Below are 22,659 nucleotides of genomic sequence, written 5' to 3'. Positions count from 1 at the left end.
TCCAAAACCGAAAAACTGAGTTTAAATGTATTTGGCTAAGGTGTATGTAAACTTCCGACTTCAACTGTACATGGTGGAAGACCAAACAGTTAATATACCCTCATGTTGCCATGTTAGAAAGGCGCTACCTGGCTGTGCCTGGGACCTCTGTCCCTAGCGAGAGGATATTCTCCACAGCGGCTGACATTGTCACAGCAAGCCGATCTGTGCTCACTGCAGATAATTTGGATAGACTAATCTTCTTAAAGAAAAACTTGAAAATCGGATAAAAATGTTTTGATTTTAGATTTTTTTCAAATAACCTGTCTCAAGTGGTCCTAGACACTGCTATTTGACAAAATTTTGATATATGCTGCTGGACTATGCACTCTTGTTGAAGTTCTGTTTTAAATGACTAGGCGCTGCTGTTTTTTGTTGTCCCTTTGTTTCCATATGCTCCTGGGAATTCAAGCTACCCATGTTTACTATGATAATAAACGGAAAATCTAAATACAAATGACATATTTCTCAGGCATTTATTTTGTCGATGTATCGAAACCGTACCAAACCGTGATGCCACTGTATCGTATCATACCCAACAGTGAGTTTTGTGAACTGTTTCACCCCTAATGAATAAGTATAAGAATACTTTTGAAAAGATAACAATAGGCCCAGGAGACCAGACAGCGTGGAGCATTGGCTACACGGCTGGAAATGGATCAACTCTGAGACTATCGATTACTACAGAATAAGAACAAATCCTAGACGTAGAATCACTAGTCTGCAGCTGGAAATTATGTAAGTCTAGCGCGAGATAACCAATAACCGCGGAAGCATCTATTCCATGCAACGACCATCTGTACGCTAGACGTATGCATTACAACAGACACTATCCAGAGTCGCTGAGAAAGCGACAACTATGAAAGACATTGTGACTTCTGGGGAAGTTAACCAGAGACTCTCTGATGAACTGACTCTCCAGCAGACGGGCCTGTGATTCCAACAGAGAAGACAACAATGGCATACGGGCGTAAATATATACATTTAATTGAATATAATTATCAACTGTGTGTAGTGGGTCCATTTTATCTTTCCCGCTTTTTATCTGTCCTCACCCCTTTCCATTGTCTACCAAGCCGTCATACTGGTTTAGCCCACTAGGGACTTATCAATGCATTGTGTTAGTAACCAATAACTATATTACATTTACATTACATTTACGTCATTTAGCAGACGCTCTTATCCAGAGCGACTTACAGTTGAGTGCATACATTTTATTACATTTTTACATACTGAGACAAGGATATCCCTACCGGCCAAACCCTCCCTAACCCGGACGACGCTATGCCAATTGTGCGTCGCCCCACGGATCTCCCGGTTGCGGCCGGCTGCGACAGAGCCTGGGCGCGAACCCAGCCCAGCCTGGGCGCGAACCCAGAGACTCTGGTGGCGCAGCTAGCACTGCGATGCAGTGCCCTAGACCACTGCGCCACCCGGGGGACCCAGGGTGATTGTTTATTGTTTATTGTTTGTTTATGTAATTCTGTGATTTGGTTAGTTAGTTAGTAAATAAACAATTAAACATTATGGAGGCTAGGGTTTGTGCAGATATCCAAGGGTTTGTGACGTTCAGTAATGAGAACTGATGAGGTAATAATGATACATAAATACAAGACTGTACTCGATAAGATATGAACATATCTGAAGAGTCGTTTCGGGAAATAGAGACTAGACTGTATGTGTGGGGTACAGAGATGAGATGTGATTTAAAAATCATGTTAAACACTATTATTGCACACAGAGTGAGTTGATGCAACTTACAGATGGATAAAAATGTACAGAATGGTTATCTGAAAGAAAATGGGGGAGGGTCATGGTTTTTTAATTTCAGTGAAGGGGAGGGTTTAGTATTTTTTTTTATTTTTTTTACATCTAGTCAAGGGGAGTGTCATGTAATTTGTAATTGATGAAATTTCAATATTTCTCAGTGTTTTAGAATTAGTTGCTTATTAGGCTATACTGTATATCGATGTGTGCCCTCATCTCTGATTCTCAGCTGGGCGCGCAATATCACACACACAGACGACACCATTCTGTATACTTCTGGCCCTTCTTTAACTAACCTCCAGACGAGCTTCAATGCCATACAACACTCCTTCCGTGGCCTCCAACTGCTCTTAAATGCAAGTAAAACCAAATGCATGCTCTTCAACCGATCGCTGCCCACACCTGCCCGCCCGCCCAATATCACTACTCTGGACGGTTCTGACTTAGAATATGTGGACAACTACAAATACCTAGGTGTCTGGCTAGACTGTAAACTCTCCTTCCAGACTCACATTAAGCATCTCCAATCCAAAATTAAATCTAGAATCGGCTTCCTATTTCGCAAAAAAGCTTCCTGCACTCATGCTGCCAACATACCCTCGTAAAACTGACCATCCTACCGATCCTCGACTTCGGTGATGTCATTTACAAAACAGCCCCCAACACTCTACTCAACAAATTGGATGCAGTCTATCATAGTGTCATCCGTTTTGTCACCAAAGCCCCATATACCACCCACCACTGCGACCTGTACGCTCTCATTGGCTGGCCCTCGCTTCATACTCGTCGCTAAACCCACTGGCTTCAGGTCATCTACAAGTCTCTGATAGGTAAGGCCCCGCCTTATCTCAGCTCACTGGTCACCATAGCAGCACCCACCCGTAGCACACGCTTCAGCAGGTAGACCTCTCTAGTCCAACTTGTAAGTCGCTCTGGATAAGAGCGTCTGCTAAATGACTTAAATGTAAATGTAAATGTAGTCACCCCCAAAGCCAATTCCTCCTTTGGCCGCCTTTCCTTCCAGTTCTCTGCTGCCAATGACTGGAATGAATTGCAAAAATCACTGAAGCTGGAGACTCTTACCTCCCTCACTAGCTTTAAGCACCAGCTGTCTGAGCAGCTCACAGATCACTGCACCTGTACATAGCCCATCTGTAAATAGCCCATCCAACTACCTCATCCCCATACTGTATTTATTTATTTATCTTGCTCCTTTGCACCCCTGTATTTCTACTTGCACATTTATCTTCTGCACATCAACCACTCTAGTGTCTAATTGGTATATTGTAATTACTTTGCCACCATGGCCTATTTATTGCCTATATAGATTTTCTTCAACTGTAATATTGACTGTATGTTTTGTTTATTCTATGTGTAACTCTGTGTTGTTGTATGTGTCGAACTGCTTTGCTTTATTATTGGCCAGGTCGCAGTTGTAAATGAGAACTTGTTCTCAACTTGCCTACCTGGCTAAATAAAGGTGAAATATTTTTTTTTTTGCATCTATAGGCTATTTAGAGTGGTCTCAATCAAATTATCAACAGCTTATAGGTTTCGATGTGCATGCTTGGAGAAGCACAGAGCAAAGTTATACAGTATTTCTGAGATAGCTGCTGGGATGGTGTAAATAGGTAGAATGGCGCCGGAGCGGATGGCTGCCGTTTTACGGGCTCCTAACCAGCTGTGCTATTTTGCTAGTTTTCTTCGCGTTGTTTCTAACTTAAAAAAAAACGTATTTTGTACATAATGTTGCTGCTACCGCCTCTTATGACCGAAAATAACTTCTGAACATCAGAACAGCAATAACACACCTTGAACTGGACAAAGATTTTTTCTTAAACTTCTCTAGGGTATGTGGGACGCTAGCGTCTCACCTCGTCAACAGCCAGTGAAACTGCAGGGCGCCAAATTCAAAACAACAGAAATCCCATAATTTAAATTCCTCAAACATACAAGTATTTTACACCACACTTGTTGTAAATCCAGCCACAGTGTCTGATTTCAAAAAGGTTTTACGACGAAAGCACACCAAACGATTATGTTAGGTCAGAGCCTAACATAATCGTCAGAGCCACAGAAAAAGACAGCCATTTTTCCAGCCAAAGAGAGGAGTAACAAAAAGCAGAAATAGAGATAAAATTAATCACTAACCTTTGATGGTCTTCATCAGATGACACTCATAGGACTTCATGTTACACAATACATGTATGTTTTGTTCGGTAAAGTTCATATTTATATCCAAAAATCTGAGTTTAGGCGGGACGCTACTGTCTCACTTGACCAAAAGCCAGAGAAAATGCAGAGCACCAAATTCAAATGAATTACTATAAAAATCTAACTTTCCTTAAATCACACATGAAAGATACCAAATTAAAGCTACACTGGTTTTGAATCCAGCCAACATGTCAGAATTCAAATAGGCTTTTCGGCGAAAGCAAACGATGCTATTATCTGAGGATAGCACCATAGTAAACAAAGAGAGAGAAGCATATTTCAACCCTGCAGGTGCGACACAAAACACAGAAATAAAAATATAATTAATGCCTTACCTTTGACGACCTTCTGTTGTTGGCACTCCAATATGTCCCATAAACATCACAAATGGTCCTTTTGTTCGATTAATTCCGTCGATATATATCCAAAATATCCATTTATTTGGCGCGTTTGATCCAGAAAAACACCGGTTCCAACTTGTGAAATGTAACTACAAAATATCTCAAAGGTTACCTGTAAACTTTGCCAAAACATTTCAAACTACTTTAGCAATCATTGGAAAACAAAATGGATGATATACGATCAAGACTATCCTACCAAGGGGACATTAAAAACTGTAATATCTTATGTTTCACCGAGTCATGGCTGAACCACGGCACGGATAATATAGAGCTGGCAGAATTTTCCATGCATCGGCAGGACAGAGAAGCTACGTCTGGTAAGACGCATTTCAAGCATTTCACGGTAAGGTCTACAACTGTTGTATTCGGCACATGTGACAAATAAAGTTTGATTTAGTTTGATAAAACTAGGCTGCATTACACAGCGCAATGGATATTCCAACCCTGAGCCCCGACCTGCTCTGCTCTTTCTGATCAAATACTTTTTTGTGTGCTGCTTAACCAATGGCTGTGCTGTGTAGGGCTACGGTGACAGTTTAGGAGGAGTGCCAAAGGTTTCTTTAGATTTTTTTGTTGTTGATTAGGCCTAGTCTCAAAAATGCATGGACTAGCCTATAGCCTATGTTCTGTTCAGTTTGAGAAAGAGAGTGCAAAGACGAGGGCCAGAGGTCAACTTTGATAGCTTGCTACTACCATAATAGATTTTTATTAAAAACATGATGTTTCTTGGCCGTGATGTATTTATCAGAGTTATTGACCTCACAATAAGCCAGATTGGAGTAATTTACATAGTGGTGCTGAAACTTGTAGCAGAAGCAGTGGCACAATGGGAAATGGACAGCTCATGATGCTGAAAGAAGACAAATTCGAGTAGGCATAATTCATTTCAACCGCCTATATTTTATTTAGACTTTACTAACAACAAGAGGGCTTTTGTGGTTAAGCTTAAATATTTCTTCCTATTTAAGAAATAAGAGGTAAACCTACCTGTTTGACAAACAAACGAAATTAGGCTACAGGCTGCTATAACCAATAGATTTGTCGGTCAATTCCTCCACCCACCACTTTAAATAGCCTACCTCCATGTCAGTGAAGGGCTGTTAAGTAAAAAAAAAGAAACAAGCCGTAAAATACCTGGGAAAGACATCACTCCGATGCATATGGGGATATAATTGTTTTGTTTCTTTGACATTCAGAGGCTGGCTTTGCTTGGGAAGTGTCACGTTCCTGACCTGTTTTCTGTTTAGTTTTGTGTGTTAGTTGGTCAGGACGTGAGTTTGGGTGGGCATTCTATGTTATCTGTTTCTATGTTGGTTTAGGGTTGCCTGGTATGGCTCTCAATTGGAGGCAGGTTTTTGGCGTTCCTCTAATTGAGAGTCATATTTAGGTAGGCTGTTCACAGTGTTCGTGGTGGGTGGTTGTCTCCTGTGTCTGTGTCGATGTTTGCACCATACGGGACTGTTTACGGTTTGTTCATTTCATGTAGTCTGTTCCTGTTCATTTCGTTCTTCACGTTGTATGTAAGTTCGTTGTTCAGGTCTGTCTACTTTCGTTTTGTTATTTTGTATCATTTTCAAGTATAGTTCGTTTTCGTGTTTGTTCGTTTTGTTTATTTAAAATAAATCATTCATGTCATTTCAACGCGCTGCACCTTGGTTCAATCCCTGCTCCTCCTCTTCGGATGAAGAGGAGGAGGACAACAACCCTTACAGAACCACCCACCTATCCAGAGCCAAGCAGCGTAATTTGGAGCAACGGGCAAGTATACAGGACTTGTGGAGTTGGGAGCAAATATTTAACGGAGAAGGACCATGGGCTAAAGTAAATCACCGTCCATGGGAACGGCTGGAGGCAGCTCGGAGAGCGGAGGAAAATAGAGAGAGGAACCGGCGTTATGAGGGGACGCGTCTTGCACGGAAGCCCGAAAAGCCCGTGAGTAACTCCCAAAAATTTCTTGGGGGGGGGCTAAGGGGTAGTGGGCCTAGGGCAGGTAGGAGACCTGCGCCCACTTCCCAGGCTAACCGTGGAGAGCGGGAGTACGGGCAGACACCGTGTTACGCAGTAGAGCGCACGGTGTCTCCTGTACGTGTGCATAGCCCGGTGCGGGTTATTCCACCTCCCCGCACTGGTAGGGCTAGATTGGGCATTGAGCCAGGTGTCATGAGGCCGGCTCAACGCGTCTGGTCTCCAGTGCGTCTCCTCGGGCCGGCATACATGGCACCTGCCTTACGCATGGTTTCCCCGGTTCGCCTACACAGCCCGGTGCGGGTTATTCCACCTCCCCGCACTGGGCGGGCGACCGGGAGCATTCAACCAGGTAAGGTTGGGCAGGCTCAATGCTCAAGAGAGCCAGTACGGGTCCGGTATTTCCGGTGCCACCTCCCCGCCCCAGCCTAGTACCTACAGTGCCTACACTACGCACTAGGCTACCAGGGCATTTCCAGAGCCCTGTTCCTCCTCCACGCACTCTCCCTATAGTGCGTGTATCCAGTTCGGTGCCTCCAGTTCCGGCCCCACGCACTAAGCCACCTGTGCGTCTCCTAAGTCCTGTACACACTGTCACTTCTCCCCGTACTAGTCCTGAGGTGCCACCAGTGCCGGTACCACGCACCAGGTATAGAGTACGCTTTGAGAGTTCAGTGTGCCCTGTCCCTGCTCCCCGCACTAGTATGAAGGTGCGTGTCCTTAGCCCGGTGCCTCCAGTTCCGGCACCACGCACCAGGTCTACAGTGCGCCTTATCCGGCCAGAGCCATCCGTCTCCCCAGCGCCATCTGAGCCATCCGTCTCCCCAGCGCCGTCTGAGCCATCCGTCTACCCAGCGCCATCTGAGCCATCCGTCTCCCCAGCGCCATCTGAGCCATCCGTCTCCCCAGCGCCGTCTGAGCCATCCTTCTGCAATGAGCCTGCAAAGCCGCCCGTCTGCCATGAGCCTGCAAAGCCGCCCGTCTGCCATGAGCCTACAGAGCCGTCCGCCAGACAGGAGCCGCTAGAGCCGTCCGCCAGACAGGAGCCGCTAGAGCCGCCCGTCAGACAGGATCTGCCAGAGCCGCCAATCAGACAGGATCTGCCAGAGCCGCCAATCAGACAGGATCTGCCAGAGCCGCCAATCAGACAGGATCTGCCAGAGCCGCCAGCCAGACAGGATCTGCCAGAGCCGCCAGCCAGACAGGATCTGCCAGAGCCGTCAGCGAGCCATGAGCAGCCAGAGCCGTCAGAGAGCCATGAGCAGCCAGAGCCGTCAGAGAGCCATGAGCAGCCAGAGCCGTCAGAGAGCCATGAGCAGCCAGAGCCGTCAGAGAGCCATGAGCAGCCAGAGCCGTCAGAGAGCCATGAGCAGCCAGAGCCGTCAGAGAGCCATGAGCAGCCAGAGCCGTTAGAGAGCCATGAGCAGCCAGAGCCGTCAGCCTGCCATGAGCGTCCAGAGCCGTCAGCCTGCCATGAGCGTCCAGAGCCGTCAGCCTGCCATGAGCGTCCAGAGCCGTCAGCCTGCCATGAGCGTCCAGAGCCGTCAGCCTGCCATGAGCGTCCAGAGCCGTCAGCCTGCCATGAGCGTCCAGAGCCGTCAGCCTGCCATGAGCGTCCAGAGCCGTCAGCCTGCCATGAGCGTCCAGAGCCATCAGTCAGCCATGAGCTGTCCCTCAGCCAGAAGCGGCTAGTAATCCTGAACTGCCCCTCAGTCCAGAGCTGTCTCTCTGTCCGGAGCTGCCCTTCAGTCCGGAGTTGCCCCTCTATCCTGAGCTACCTCTCTCTCCTGAGCTACCTCTCTCTCCTAAGCTCTCCCTCTGTCCTGAGCTATCCCTATGTCCTGAGCTACCTTGTCCCAGAGCTGTCCTTGATTCTGGTGTTGCCCCTAAATTTAGGTGGGGTTATTTGGAGGGTGGTCATTGTGGGGAGGCTAAGGAAGCGGGGATTGATTATGGTGGGGTGGGAACCACGCCCGGAGCCTAAGCCACCACCGTGGTCAGATGCCCACCCAGACCCTCCCCTGGACTTTTTGGTGATGCGTTCGGAGTACGCATCTTGAGGGGGGGGTTATGTCACGTTCCTGACCTGTTTTCTGTTTAGTTTTGTGTGTTAGTTGGTCAGGACGTGAGTTTGGGTGGGCATTCTATGTTATCTGTTTCTATGTTGGTTTAGGGTTGCCTGGTATGGCTCTCAATTGGAGGCAGGTTTTTGGCGTTCCTCTAATTGAGAGTCATATTTAGGTAGGCTGTTCACAGTGTTTGTTTGTGGGTGGTTGTCTTCCGTGTCTGTGTCTGTACACCACGCGGGACTGTTTACGGTTTGTTCGTTTTGTGTAGCCTATGTTTCCTATTCGTGCGTTCTTCTTGTTTTATGTAAGTTCGTCGTCTAGGTTTGTCTACACCGTTTATTGTTTTGTTAGTTTAGTCAAGTTCGTGTTTTCGTTAATAAAGTATGTCATTTCACTACGCTGCGCCTTGGTTCCCTCAATACTCCTCCTCTTCAGATGAAGAGGAGGAGGACTGCCGTTACAGGAAGTAATCTAATTCGGTCACTATCAATTGATTAAGCTATTCACTTTCTGTACAATAGATGTTTAAACCCAGACAACTTTTAGGGAAACACTTCTGATCATCGCTCGTTGGGTTAAGCCACGGAAGAAGTAGCCAGGAGATAAAGCTTACATTTTTCTGTGTCGGTAGGTCTACTCTGTCTGGGGTGGAAAGGTAGGCCTAACTTTTGAAAATGCCATAATCAGATTCCTAACGACATCTCAGATTAAATTATTTGTCAACATGGACAGTTTCTTTACAAACAAGACACACTGATTTGGCATTGGAGAAATATGATAAGATGAACACATCTCTCTGTGTCACGACCTGACCTTAGTTATCTTTGTTTTCTTTATTATTTTGGTTAGGTCAGGGTGGGACGAGGGTGGTATGGGTATTTTAGTCTTGTTTAGGGTTTTTTGTATATCTATGGGGTTTTGGTATTGTCTAGGTAATATAGGTCTATGGTGGCCTAAATTGGTTCCCAATCAGAGACAGCTGTTTATCGTTGTCTCTGATTGGGGATCCTATTTAGGTTGCCATTTTCCATTTTGGTTTTGTGGGTTATTGTCTATGTGATGTTGCATGTCTGCACTCGTTTCTTATAGCGTTCACGTTTGTTTTTGTTATTTTGTATAGTTTGTTCAGTATTCATCTTTATTAAAGGAAGATGTATTATAATCACGCTGCGCCTTGGTCTCCTCACTACGACGTTCGTGACAGAATAACCCACCATAAAAGGACCAAGCAGCATGATAAAGAGGAGTGGACATCATGAACCCGGGAGAAAAATTAGTGGAGGACATCCTGGACCTGGGAGGAGGTAATGGCAGGGGACAAGACCTTGCCATGGAAGCAGGTGGAAACAGCGCAGGAGGAACGGCGATACTACGAGGAAAAATACCGGAGAATAGAGGAACGGCAACGATATGTAGGTACACGACTAGCACGGAAGCCCGAGAGGCAGCCCCAATATATTTTTTTGGGGGGGAACACGAGGAGTTTGGCTGAGTCAGGTAGGAGACCTGAGCCAACTCCTCGTGCTTACCGTGGGGAGTGTGTAACTGGTCAGGCACCGTGTTATGCAGAGATGCGCACGGTGTCTCCAGTTCGCATTCTTAGCCCGGTGCGCTCTATTCCAGCTCCTCGTGTTTGCCGGGCTAGAATGGGCATCCAGCTAGGACATATTGAGCCAGCTCTATGTTCTGGATTTCCAATGCGTCTCCACGGTCCAGTGTATCCTGTTCCTCCTCCCCGCACTCGCCCTGAAGTGCGTGTCCTCAGCCCGGTACCACCAGTTCCGGCACCACGCACCAGGCCTCCAGTGCGCCTCCAGGGTCCAGTACGCCCTGTTCCTGCTCCTCGCACTCGCCCTGAGGTGCGTGTCCCCATCCCGGGACCTCCAGTGATGATCCATGGCACGAAGCCTCCAGTGATGATCCATGGCACGAAGCCTCCAGTGATGATCCATGGCACGAAGCCTCCAGTGATGATCCATGGCAAGAAGCCTCCAGTGATGATCCATGGCACGAAGCCTCCAGTGATGATCCATGGCACGAAGCCTCCAGTGATGATCCATGGCACGAAGCCTCCAGTGATGATCCATGGCACGAAGCCTCCAGTGATGATCCATGGCACCAAGCCTCCAGTGATGATCCATGGCACCAAGCCTCCAGTGATGATCCATGGCACCAAGCCTCCAGTGATGATCCATGGCACGAAGCCTCCAGTGATGATCCATGGCACGAAGCCTCCAGTGATGATCCATGGCAAGAAGCCTCCAGTGAGGAATCATGGCACGAAGCCTCCAGTGAGGAATCATGGCACGAAGCCTCCAACAAAGGCTGCCAGTACGGAGCCTCTAGCGACGCCCTCCAGTCCGGAGCCTCCAGAGAAGCCCTCCAGTCCGGAGCCTCCAGCGACGCCCTCCAGTCCGGAGCCTCCAGCGACGCCCTCCTGTCCGGAGTCACCCTCCCGTCCGGAGCCGCCGGAGTCGGTCCCCAGCCCGGGGTCTCCGGCCACGGTCCCCAGTCCAGAACATCCGGTGTTGATCCACGCAGTGAGGGTCCCCAGCCCGGGGCCTACGGCGAGGATCCGCAGTCCAGAGCCTCAGACAATGATCCACGGGTCTGTGCTACAAGAGCAGACTCAGTGTAAAGAAGGGGGACGGCGTCCAGAACCGGAGCCGCCACCGAGGTTAGATGCCCACCCAGACCCTCCCGTTTAGGTTTGCGGCCGGGAGTCCGCACCTTTGTGGGGGGGGGTACTGTCACGACCTGACCTTAGTTATCTTTGTTTTCTTTATTATTTTGGTTAGGTCAGGGTGTGACGAGGGTGGTATGGGAATTTTAGTCTTGTCTAGGGTTTTTTGTATATCTATGGGGTTTTGGAATTGTCTAGGTAATATAGGTCTATGGTGGCCTAAATTGGTTCCCAATCAGAGACAGCTGTTTATCGTTGTCTCTGATTGGGGATCCTATTTAGGTTGCCATTTTCCATTTTGGTTTTGTGGGTTATTGTCTATGTGATGTTGCATGTCTGCACTCGTTTCTTATAGCTTTCACGTTTGTTTTTGTTATTTTGTATAGTTTGTTCAGTATTGATCTTTATTAAAGGAATATGTATTATAATCATGCTGCGCCTTGGTCTCCTCACTACGACGTTCGTGACACTCTGTCAATTCTTAGCCTGTAATTTTGGTAATTTGTGTGGTATTAAAAAAAGACTTCGCTAATATGTGAAATGATGTTGAGTTGCATGAAATGTTTATAAAAGGCCGACCTGCAAATACAATGCAATGCTTTTACTATAAAGGAGATCTTACACCCCATGTTGTCTGCGTACCCACAACCTTCTGGCCCGCAACCCTGTGTCCTATCAAAATTCACGCATTGCTATGTAATGCTTAAAAGACGAAGAACAGTTTCTAAAACTGCACATCTTAGGCTCTGGCCTGTCCAAGAAGTGGGGGTAAACGGTAGACATGTTCTCTTTGTTTTATTTATTATTTTGGGTATAGGGTAGGGTTACTTGTTGTTTTTTTTCAACCATTTAGGGATGGTTAAGGTAAATATATATTTTGCTGAAGGGAGGGCCATCCATTTTCATTTCAGAGAGGTCCGATTTTCTGCATGTAACCCTTATTATAAATAACGTTCATTCCAATATTATGTGATTGTTAAGCAACATTTACTCCTGAACTTATTTAGGCTTGCCATAACAAAGGGGTGGAATACTTGACTCAAGACATTTCAGCTTTTCATTGTTCATTAATTTGTAAACATTTTGAAAAACATAATTCCACTTTGACATTATGGGTTATTGTGTGTTCAGGCTGTAACACAACAAAATGTGAGAAAAAGTCAAGGGGTGTGACTACTGTCTGAAGGCACTATATATTATTGTATATTATCTTGTATTGGCCAGAGCCAAAATACAGAGGAAGATATGTCTCTTGCCCAAAGCTCACTATGTGCTGTAATGGAAAAAACACTATTAATAAGGAATTGGAAGCCACTTCAGGCTTATACATTTTCCCCCTCTAATTCTCCTCCTCTCACTCATCAACAGTACTGTAGTAGTCACAGGGCTACATTAAAAGGTGAAAATGAAAACCATCTCTGTAGCCTTCGAGAACCCCCTTTTCAATTATTTTGTTTTATTATCCAACCAATTGGAGGGGCTGATGTTTAAAGCTCATCTGCTGTTTCCTGTTGTAATGAAGGTGTCAGTTCGCCAAAGCTAATACATAGACCACCAGCGAACAATGAGTAAGAACCACAGAATTAAATAGATATTTAATATTTATGCTAGGACCACTGACACTCCTCATTTGCTGGAATTTGAACAGAATTCTAAACATTTCAATTATTAGTGTCACGTTCCTGACCTGTTTTCTGTTGTTTTGTATGTGTTTAGTTGGTCAGGACGTGAGCTGGGTGGGAATTCTATGTTGTGTGTCTAGTTTGTCTGTTTCTATGTCCAGCCTAATATGGTTCTCAATCAGAGGCAGATGGTAATCGTTGTCCCTGATTGAGAATCATATATAGGAGGCTTGTTTTGTGTTGGGGGTTTGTGGGTGTTTGTTACCTGTCTCTGTGTTTGTGTTCTGCACCAGATAGGTCTGTATCGGTTTTGCACGTTTGTTATTTTGTAAGTTGTTTGTAGTGTTCACTTGTTCTTCATTAAACATGTTTAACACTAGCCGCGCTGCACTTTGGTCCTCTCCTTCACCCCTGGAAGAAAACCTTTACAGAAATACCCACCAAACAAGGATCAAGCAGCGTGGCAACGGGCAGCAGCAGCAGTACAAGGAGGAATGGACATGGGAGGAGATTCTGGACGGAGAGGGACCCTGGGCAGAGCCAGAGGAGTGTCGCCGTCCCAAAGCGGAGCTGGAGGCATCAAAAGCGGAGAGGCGGCATTATGAGGCGCTTGCAAGGCAGAGTGGCTGGAAACCCGAGAGGCTCACCCAAAAATTTCTTGGGGGGGGGCTAAAGGGGAGTGTGGCGAAGCCGGGTTGGATACCTGAGCCAACTCCCCGGGCTTACCGTGGAGTGAGAGGGCGTCGTACCGGTCAGACACCGTGTTATGCGGTAAAGCGCACAGTGTCCCCAGTACGCGTGCTTAGCCCAGTGCGGGCTATTCCACCTTGCCGCACTGGGAGGGCTAGGTTGGGCATCGAGCTGGATGTCATGAAGCCGGCCCAACGTATCTGGCCTCCAGTACGTCTCCTCGGGCCGGCGTACATGGCACCAGCCTTACAGGTGGTGTCCCCGGTTCGCCTGCATAGCCCAGTGCGGGCTATTCCACCTCGCCGCACTGGCAGGGCTACGGGGACCATTCAACCTGGTAAGGTTGGAGAGGCTCGGTGCTCAAGAGCGCGTGTCCTCCTTCACGGTCCGGTATATCCGGCGCCACCTTCCCGCCCCAGCCCAGTACCACCAGTGCCTACACCACGCACCAGGCTTCCAGTGCATCGCCAGAGCCCTGTTCCTCCTCCCCGCACTCGCCCTGAGGTGCGTGCCCTCAGCCCGGTACCTCCAGTTCCGGCACCACGCATCAGGCCTATAGTGCGTCTCAGCCGGCCAGAGTCTGCCGTCTGCCCAGCGGCGCCTGAACTGCCCGTCTGCCCAGCGGCGTCTGAACTGTCCGTCTGCCCAACGCCGTCTGAACTGTCCGTCTGCCCAACGCCGTCAGAGCTGGCCTTCTCCCCAGCGCCATCGGAGCCATCCGTCTCCCCAGCGCCATCTGAGCCATCTGTCTGCCCAGCGCCGTCGGAGCCATCTGTCTGCCCAGCGCCGTCTGAGCCATCCGTCTGCCCAGCGCCGTCTGAGCCATCCGTCTGCCCAGCGCCGTCTGAGCCATCCGTCTGCCCAGCGCCGTCTGAGCCATCCGTCTGCCCAGCGCCGTCTGAGCCATCCGTCTGCCCAGCGCCGTCTGAGCCATCCGTCTGCCCAGCGCCGTCTGAGCCATCCGTCTGCCCAGCGCCGTCTGAGCCATCCGTCTGCCCAGCGCCGTCTGAGCCATCCGTCTGCCCAGCGCCTTCTGAGCCATCCGTCTGCCCAGCGCCTTCTGAGCCATCCGTCTGCCCAGCGCCTTCTGAGCCATCCGTCTGCCCAGCGCCTTCTGAGCCATCCGTCTGCCCAGCGCCTTCTGAGCCATCCGTCTGCCCAGCGCCTTCTGAGCCATCCGTCTGCCCAGCGCCTTCTGAGCCATCCGTCTGCCACGAGCCATTAGAGCCGCCCGTCTGTCCCGAGCCGTTAGAGCCGTCCGTCAGTCAGGAGCCGCTAGAGCCGTCCGTCAGTCAGGAGCCGCCAGAGCCGCCAGCCAGTCAGGAGCCGCCAGAGCCGCCAGCCAGTCAGGAGCCGCCAGAGCCGCCAGCCAGTCAGGAGCCGCCAGAGCCGCCAGCCAGTCAGGAGCCGCCAGAGCCGCCAGCCAGTCAGGAGCCGCCAGAGCCGCCAGCCAGTCAGGAGCCGCCAGAGCCGCCAGCCAGTCAGGAGCCGCCAGAGCCGCCAGCCAGTCAGGAGCCGCCAGAGCCGCCAGCCAGTCAGGAGCCGCCAGAGCCGCCAGCCAGTCAGGAGCCGCCAGAGCCGCCAGCCAGTCAGGAGCTGCCCTACAGTCATGAGCTGCCCTACAGTCATGAGCTGCCCTACAGTCATGAGCTGCCCTACAGTCATGAGCTGCCCTACAGTCATGAGCTGCCCTACAGTCATGAGCTGCCCTACAGTCATGAGCTGCCACTCAGTCCGGAGCTGCCACTCAGTCCGGAGCTGCCACTCAGTCCGGAGCTGCCACTCAGTCCGGAGCTGCCACTCAGTCCGGAGCTGCCACTCAGTCCGGAGCTGCCACCCAGTCCGGAGCTGCCACCCAGTCCGGAGCTGCCACCCAGTCCGGAGCTGCCATTAGTACAGAGTTGTCCCTCTGTCCTAAGCTATCCCTCTGTCCGGAGCTACCTCTCTGTCCGGAGCTACCTCTCTGTCCGGAGCTACCTCTCTGTCCGGAGCTACCTCTCTGTCCTGAGCTACCTCTCTGTCCTGAGCTGTCTCCTCTATGTAGGAGGGGCCTTAGTGAAGGTTCCTGGACCATGGTCGGGGGCGAGGGTCGCCACTCAAAGGACGCTAAGGAGGGGGACAAAGACAATGGTGGAGTGGTGTCCTCGTCCACCGCCGGAGCCGCCACCGCGGACAGATGCCCACCCAGACCCTCCCCTTGAGTTTTTAGGGGTGCGCCCGGAGTTCGCACCTTGAGGGGGGGGTTCTGTCACGTTCCTGACCTGTTTTCTGTTGTTTTGTATGTGTTTAGCTGGTCAGGACGTGAGCTGGGTGGGAATTCTATGTTGTGTGTCTAGTTTGTCTGTTTCTATGTCCAGCCTAATATGGTTCTCAATCAGAGGCAGATGGTAATCGTTGTCCCTGATTGAGAATCATATATAGGAGGCTTGTTTTGTGTTGGGGGTTTGTGGGTGTTTGTTACCTGTCTCTGTGTTTGTGTTCTGCACCAGATAGGTCTGTATCGGTTTTGCACGTTTGTTATTTTGTAAGTTGTTTGTAGTGTTCACTTGTTCTTCATTAAACATGTTTAACACTAGCCGCGCTGCACTTTGGTCCTCTCCTTCACCCCTGGAAGAAAACCTTTACAATTAGAGCATTTTGCCAGTGCAACACTTCAAAAACACGATAAAGAACTGCAAACGTGACTTGATATTTAATCAAATAATGTATAATAACTGTCAAAAGTTGTTGTGATTCGCACGTTAACAATTTGAGTCGTGTCGTATTGTGCATTAATTGTATTAATGTTGTTTAACAACACACACCTTTGTTCTTCAAAGCCTAAACACTGTACTGTAAATCTATGTTCTATAATAAAGACATGCTAAATATATTATATTTAGAATGTCAACATCAGCTTAATTTTTACGATATCGATCTATGTAAAACTCATTAGCTCTTTCCAATAAGAAGCTTTGATATGTCGCCCTCATTAAAACCTATTAATGGAACCTACAATCAAGGATCAATTCTTTATCTCGTTAATTATATTTTCTTGGCAGGGCCGAGAGAATACTGTCAGAATCTCAGGGGTGTTAAAATAATCTGAGATTAAAATGAACATACTAGATTTGCTTTTTTATAGGCATCACTACAATGGGAATTAAAAAATGTCCCTTTTTTAATACAGTACAGTGTATGGACATACAGTGGGGAGAACAAGTATTTGATACACTGACGATTTTGCAGGTTTTCCTACTTACAAAGCATGTAGAGGTCTGTAATTTTTATCATAGGTACACTTCAACTGTGAGAGACAGAATCTAAAACAAAAATCCAGAAAATCACATTGTATGATTTTTAAGTAATTAATTTGCATTTTATTGCATGACATAAGTATTTGATCACCTACCAACCAGTAAGAATTCCGGCTCTCACAGACCTGTTAGTTTTTCTTTAAGAAGCCCTCCTGTTCTCCACTCATTACCTGTATTAACTGCACCTGTTTGAACTCGTTACCTGTATAAAAGACACCTGTCCACACACTCAATCAAACAGACTCCAACCTCTCCACAATGGCCAAGACAAGAGAGCTGTGTAAGGACATCAGGGATAAAATTGTAGACCTGCACAAGGCTGGGATGGGCTACAGGACAATAGGCAAGCAGCTTGGTGAGAAGGCAGCAACTGTTGGCGCAATTATTAGAAAATGGAAGAAGTTCAGGATGACGGTCAATCACCCTCGGTCTGGGGCTCCATGCAAGATCTCACCTCGTGGGGCATCAATGATCATGAGGAAGTTGAGGGATCAGCCCAGAACTACACGGCAGGACCTGGTCAATGACCTGAAGAGAGCTGGGACCACCGTTTCAAAGAAAACCATTAGTAACACACTACGCCGTCATGGATTAAAATCCTGCAGCGCACGCAAGGTCCCCCTGCTCAAGCCAGCGCATGTCCAGGCCCGTCTGAAGTTTGCCAATGACCATCTGGATGATCCAGAGGAGGAATGGGAGAAGGTCATGTGGTCTGATGAGACAAAAATAGAGCTTTTTGGTCTAAACTCCACTCGCCGTGTTTGGAGGAAGAAGAAGGATGAGTACAACCCCAAGAACACCATCCCAACCGTGAAGCATGGAGGTGGAAACATCATTCTTTGGGGATGCTTTTCTGCAAAGGGGACAGGACGACTGCACCGTATTGAGGGGAGGATGGATGGGGCCATGTATCGCGAGATCTTGGCCAACAACCTCCTTCCCTCAGTAAGAGCATTGAAGATGGGTCGTGGCTGGGTCTTCCAGCATGACAACGACCCGAAACACACAGCCAGGGCAACTAAGGAGTGGCTCCGTAAGAAGCATCTCAAGGTCCTGGAGTGGCCTAGCCAGTCTCCAGACCTGAACCCAATAGAAAATCTTTGGAGGGAGCTGAAAGTCTGTATTGCCCAGCGACAGCCCCGAAACCTGAAGGATCTGGAGAAGGTCTGTATGGAGGAGTGGGCCAAAATCCCTGCTGCAGTGTGTGCGAACCTAGTCAAGAACTACAGGAAACGTATGATCTCTGTAATTGCAAACAAAGGTTTCTGTACCAAATATTAAGTTCTGCTTTTCTGATGTATCAAATACTTATGTCATGCAATAAAATGCAAATTAATTACTTAAAAATCATACAATGTGATTTTCTAGATTTTTGTTTTAGATTCCGTCTCTCACAGTTGAAGTGTACCTATGATAAAAATTACAGACCTCTACATGCTTTGTAAGTAGGAAAACCTGCAAAATTGGCAGTGTATCAAATACTTGTTCTCCCCACTGTATTTAGGTATTTTACATTCACAACACGTTTATGAAACACATTTATGAGTATTGTAGTATGATTCATACCAACCTTCATAAAAAAAAAAATCAAAATCATTAGTAAGGAGTTTTCTAAATAAAAGTCCCTTTTCATTTCAGAACTAAAAGGTATCAGTAACACTGAAATGGATCTTGATTTATCTATTGTACAACATACATTTGTACATACATTTGTGTGTTACCCTAAGAATACATTTTTGGCAAAGAGCACGTTGTAAGCCCAAAATGACATTGACGATTGATGCCCCAGGACAGAACTCGCTTTAGGCCCGGTAGGCCTACTCTATTTCCTTCAGATCCGCCATCTACTGGATATTGTGACAGAAAAGTGATGGAATTCAGTAAGATAATATTGATGACGACTCAATGTACAACCTAAGCTGACATTGGCAAAATGCTTATCATTAATTTAATATAAATGTGTCATGTAGTCCTTAAAGGGCCTCTCTCTCAATAGTTAAGAATGCCTCCTGTGTGTCAGTTGTACGTTTCCCCCTAGCAACAACAGCTCAATTATATGATGCTATTCTATGTCTGTAATTAAGCTAACCACTATATTCCCCTGTAAACGGTGCTACTAAATGGGCCTTCAACCATACTCCCTCTGTGTTTACAGGAACTGACTCCAGTTATAATTAGTGAGTGGTAATTCTGCGAAAAGGAGGGTTTCTTACCTTTTACAATCAATATGGCCACTGCTGACAGGCTCTCCACGTCTGTGTCCACCACGCAGATGTACTTCCCGGCATGATTCAACTGGATGTTTCTGATCATCAGATCCCCAGCTGTTCTCTACAAAGGCAATCATAAGAAATCCCAAACAACCTGGGTAAGTAAAGGGCATTTGTAATGTAACCCCCTCCTACGTCTATGGGTCTTCGGGCAGTTTTCTCCACTGTAATTAAAAAAAAAATAGGGCCCTGTAGATTTTCATTTCTGAAGACGACTGCCAGCAGCGAATTCTAAATTAAAGGTGGAATCCCTTCCTTTGGCTGTGGTGGAGCGATAGTGGCGAGGCTGATCTGGTTTAATTATGGAAATTAATTCCTTGAAGCGGGCAAGTTAGTTGATAATCTCTTTGGACTTGGGGACATTATAGAATTTTTGAGGAGTGAATCTCATTAGTGATAAGAAAATTGTCAGTCACACACACATATGCCCGATGTATAATCTCAGAGTGTGTGGGTGTTTCATTTCATCCAGTAATATTTTTTTGTAGTCCAGGACCTGCATGACGCAATTTTATCCCACTGATATCCAATACAGTTGAAGATCTGTTCCGAGACCTTGATCAGTGATCATTTTGCAGCTGAACATCAAAATAGAAAACCTCAGAGGATACAACCAGAGGCAAAAGATTAATGTTAGGTTGAAAAACTCAGACACTGTAAAATGTACTTGAAACCAAAGATGCAGTAGAAAGTTTAATATGTTTTGATCAGGCTAACTTAATAAATCATGTTGAGCTACTATTGACAAACTACAATTGGAAAAATTGATTGAAGACTGATCAAAGACTGCTATTGAGTTTTTCAAATTAAGAGACAGACAGACAATGTCTAGTTTGATATTTGCGCGCGAGCCAGTGTGTGCAAGTGCCAGAGAAGCTTGAAAATCGAGACTCAACAAGTGTTTTAATTACTTCCGGTAACTCCCTCGAGCATGCGGAAGATTCGGACAGAAGCCAATGGGAACGTGCCACTTTCTTATTTACATGAAAGTAAAGCTCATGTCTCTCAATTTTCAAGCTTCAGTGTACTTAGCACAAATTGGCTTGCACGGATATTGCGCAATAATGGGTATGTGCTATTGACCACAGTAACCAACCCAGAGCTACAACTAGCCAAAGGCCCTGCTCAAAAAATACTTTAAAGAATGCCTGCTTGGATCACTCATCTGACATGGCTGGATTTTTATTTAAATCTTAACCAGACAAGTCAATTGAGAACTAATTCTTATTTACAATGACAGCATGGCTGGATTGGTTAAGTTAAAGGTATGTGATAGAGCCATTGCTTACAGAAATCAATGTGTTAGGAAGAGTCTGTGCGTTTAAAGTATTTGAACAGGGCCAAAGTCTCCCCTAAAAACAAATAGGGGAAATCAAGGGACACCACACCCTGGAGTTGAACAAATGTGACCGAATTGAGAAAGATATGCCAGATATCCAAATGTTCAAAGAAATAGTGTAGAAGAAAGTGTGTCAGTCACTCACCCCTCCGACTAGCTCAAAATGCCTGTCTGTCTTGGTGATGAGCTGTCCGTTGAAAGCCCAGGAGAAGAAAACATCAAGGACAGGGTCACAGGCGATCTGGCAGGGCAGCACGATGCTCTCACCCACTATGATCTCCATGTCCACTGGCCCCTGAGTAATTCTTGTTGGATCTGTCCAAAATGTACAAACAATCCCACGCACAAAGGCCCACGCACAAAGCACCAGGGATGGGGTCAATTACATTTCAGTCAATTCAGGAAGTATACTGAAAATTCCAATGTATGATCAAATGCTATTCAGTCAAGCTATTCTGTTTGTCTATATCTTGTTCAATAACAAACAGGGTTGGGAGTAACAGATTACATGTCATGATTTTTTTTAAACGGTAACTGTAATCCGTTACGTTACCAGCAAAAATATTGTAATCAGATTACAGATACTTTTGGAAAACTAAATAATTACTTCAAGGATTACTTTTAAATTCAGAAAGGATGTTTGCGAAAAATAAATCATTGACACTTCTCTGTTTTCTCAATGACATTCAAATCAGCATTGAAAAAAGGCGCAAGTTTAAGTTAGTTACACCTGAGCGAGTCTGACCACAAGTCAGAGACCACTATGATGACACACCAAATGTGCTTGATGGATTGCGGGAATAGAGCAGGAATAGTATTTTGTAGGCTACAGTTCAAGCTATGTCTTCCAATGGTGCGACTGCTGTTGGCATCCAAAGATTATCCAACTTGAATAAACGCTTGGAGGTAAGGATGACTGCAGTGGTGTAGTCTATCTACGGCGATACAGATATCACGTATTATTGATATCTACATAGCGCATTGATGTGAATCACAGTGCTGCTCTCTTATTTGCGTCTTACGGATTGTGGGTGTTGTGGATGGCTGTTCACGAATCTAAATGTGTATTTAAACCAATAATGGTTGAATTCAAGAAGTATAAACTGTTTTTGAAACCAGTGGACAGCCAGTGAAAAATGCACTCTTGCAACAGCTACATAGTGCGGATCCCAGCCTACATAAAAAACAGTTGACTTTGGTTTTTAATGTAAAGATATAATTTAATCGTATTATTATTATGTAGTAGATAGCGATGGGTTAGAAGAAGCCTACATAACCAACCCAATAAAGTAAAATGTAACATCCATATATGGCCAGCTACATTGATTTATCCTGCAATAGTTCAATTAGTAACATACAATTTTGTCTTCTTCTAATGCCTCCTACGGGGAAAGTAATCTAAAAGTAACTGAATGTAATCATATTACGTTACTGAGTTTTGGTAATCCAAAAGTTACGTTACTGATTACAATTTTGGACAGGTAACTAGTAACTGTAATGGATTACATTTAGAAAGTAAGCTACCCAACCCTTAAACAAGGTAATTATGGATAGTGGAAATGTTATACTTGCTGTCATAAACAGACAGGTTATGTAAAGCAATAAGTCTTACAGTATTCAGGCCAGAATTATGGAAGTATTACAACAGATTAGCCAAGTAAAGGGTTATTAAACAGGCTTGTTACTAATAAGAGCTGATACTGTTTGCTGACATGACTGGAATAATCTTTTGTAATCCTGAAAGCAATTACAATACCCAGATAAATCCGATAAAAAAGCAGAGAGGTGATTGATACTTCGAGGTGGTGGGACTGTTATCCACGAGATGAGTTAACCCACAGACACACATGCTTACACACACACAGCACCTGCTGACCACACAATAAGGGCACACTGAGTTGCAACAACTACAGCCATTGTTTGTCGGAGGCCGCTGTGCATCAAAAGTCAGGGCAATTAATTAAAACCTTGCTCTATCTTGCTAAATAAAATCAATAAATCACAAAAGAAAGAATGAAGGGATAAGAAATGTATCACTATTGCAGGGATTGTATTTGGAGCCTCGGCATGAACAATGATATGTAAAAGATGTCTCATGAGTCTCTATATATCTATTCTCTGAATAAATCCTCAGAAAATGCAACTACCACAGTACGGTTTAAAAATAAATGCAGTGTTTGGCAGCCAAATTATTGGACAGTTACCATTCGGCTCACCTGTTAACCTCTGAGGGGTTGTTCTTTTGGCCCTGTACAGGGCCCGGCGAGTGTGGGGGGTATCCCCCCATATTTATTTTTGTTCTAA

At 46.3% G+C, this 22,659-nt stretch overlaps 1 protein-coding gene across 1 annotated transcript in view; it reads right to left on the bottom strand.

Annotated features, from left to right (window-relative positions):
• cntn3a.2 (contactin 3a, tandem duplicate 2) overlaps positions 1-22,659 on the bottom strand; it is an 82,999-nt gene that overhangs the window by 38,270 nt on the left and 22,070 nt on the right. Inside the window, exons 13-14 of the mRNA XM_071371971.1 lie at positions 20,501-20,670; positions 18,960-19,077 (exon numbers count right to left, since the gene is read on the bottom strand). Coding sequence (XP_071228072.1) covers positions 18,960-19,077; positions 20,501-20,670 — 288 coding nt within the window. The remainder of the gene's footprint in view (positions 1-18,959; positions 19,078-20,500; positions 20,671-22,659) is intronic.

Source organism: Salvelinus alpinus, chromosome 28 (assembly GCF_045679555.1).
Source record: "Salvelinus alpinus chromosome 28, SLU_Salpinus.1, whole genome shotgun sequence".
NCBI lineage: Eukaryota > Metazoa > Chordata > Actinopteri > Salmoniformes > Salmonidae > Salvelinus > Salvelinus alpinus.
This window is presented reverse-complemented; position numbering and strand designations above follow the sequence as displayed.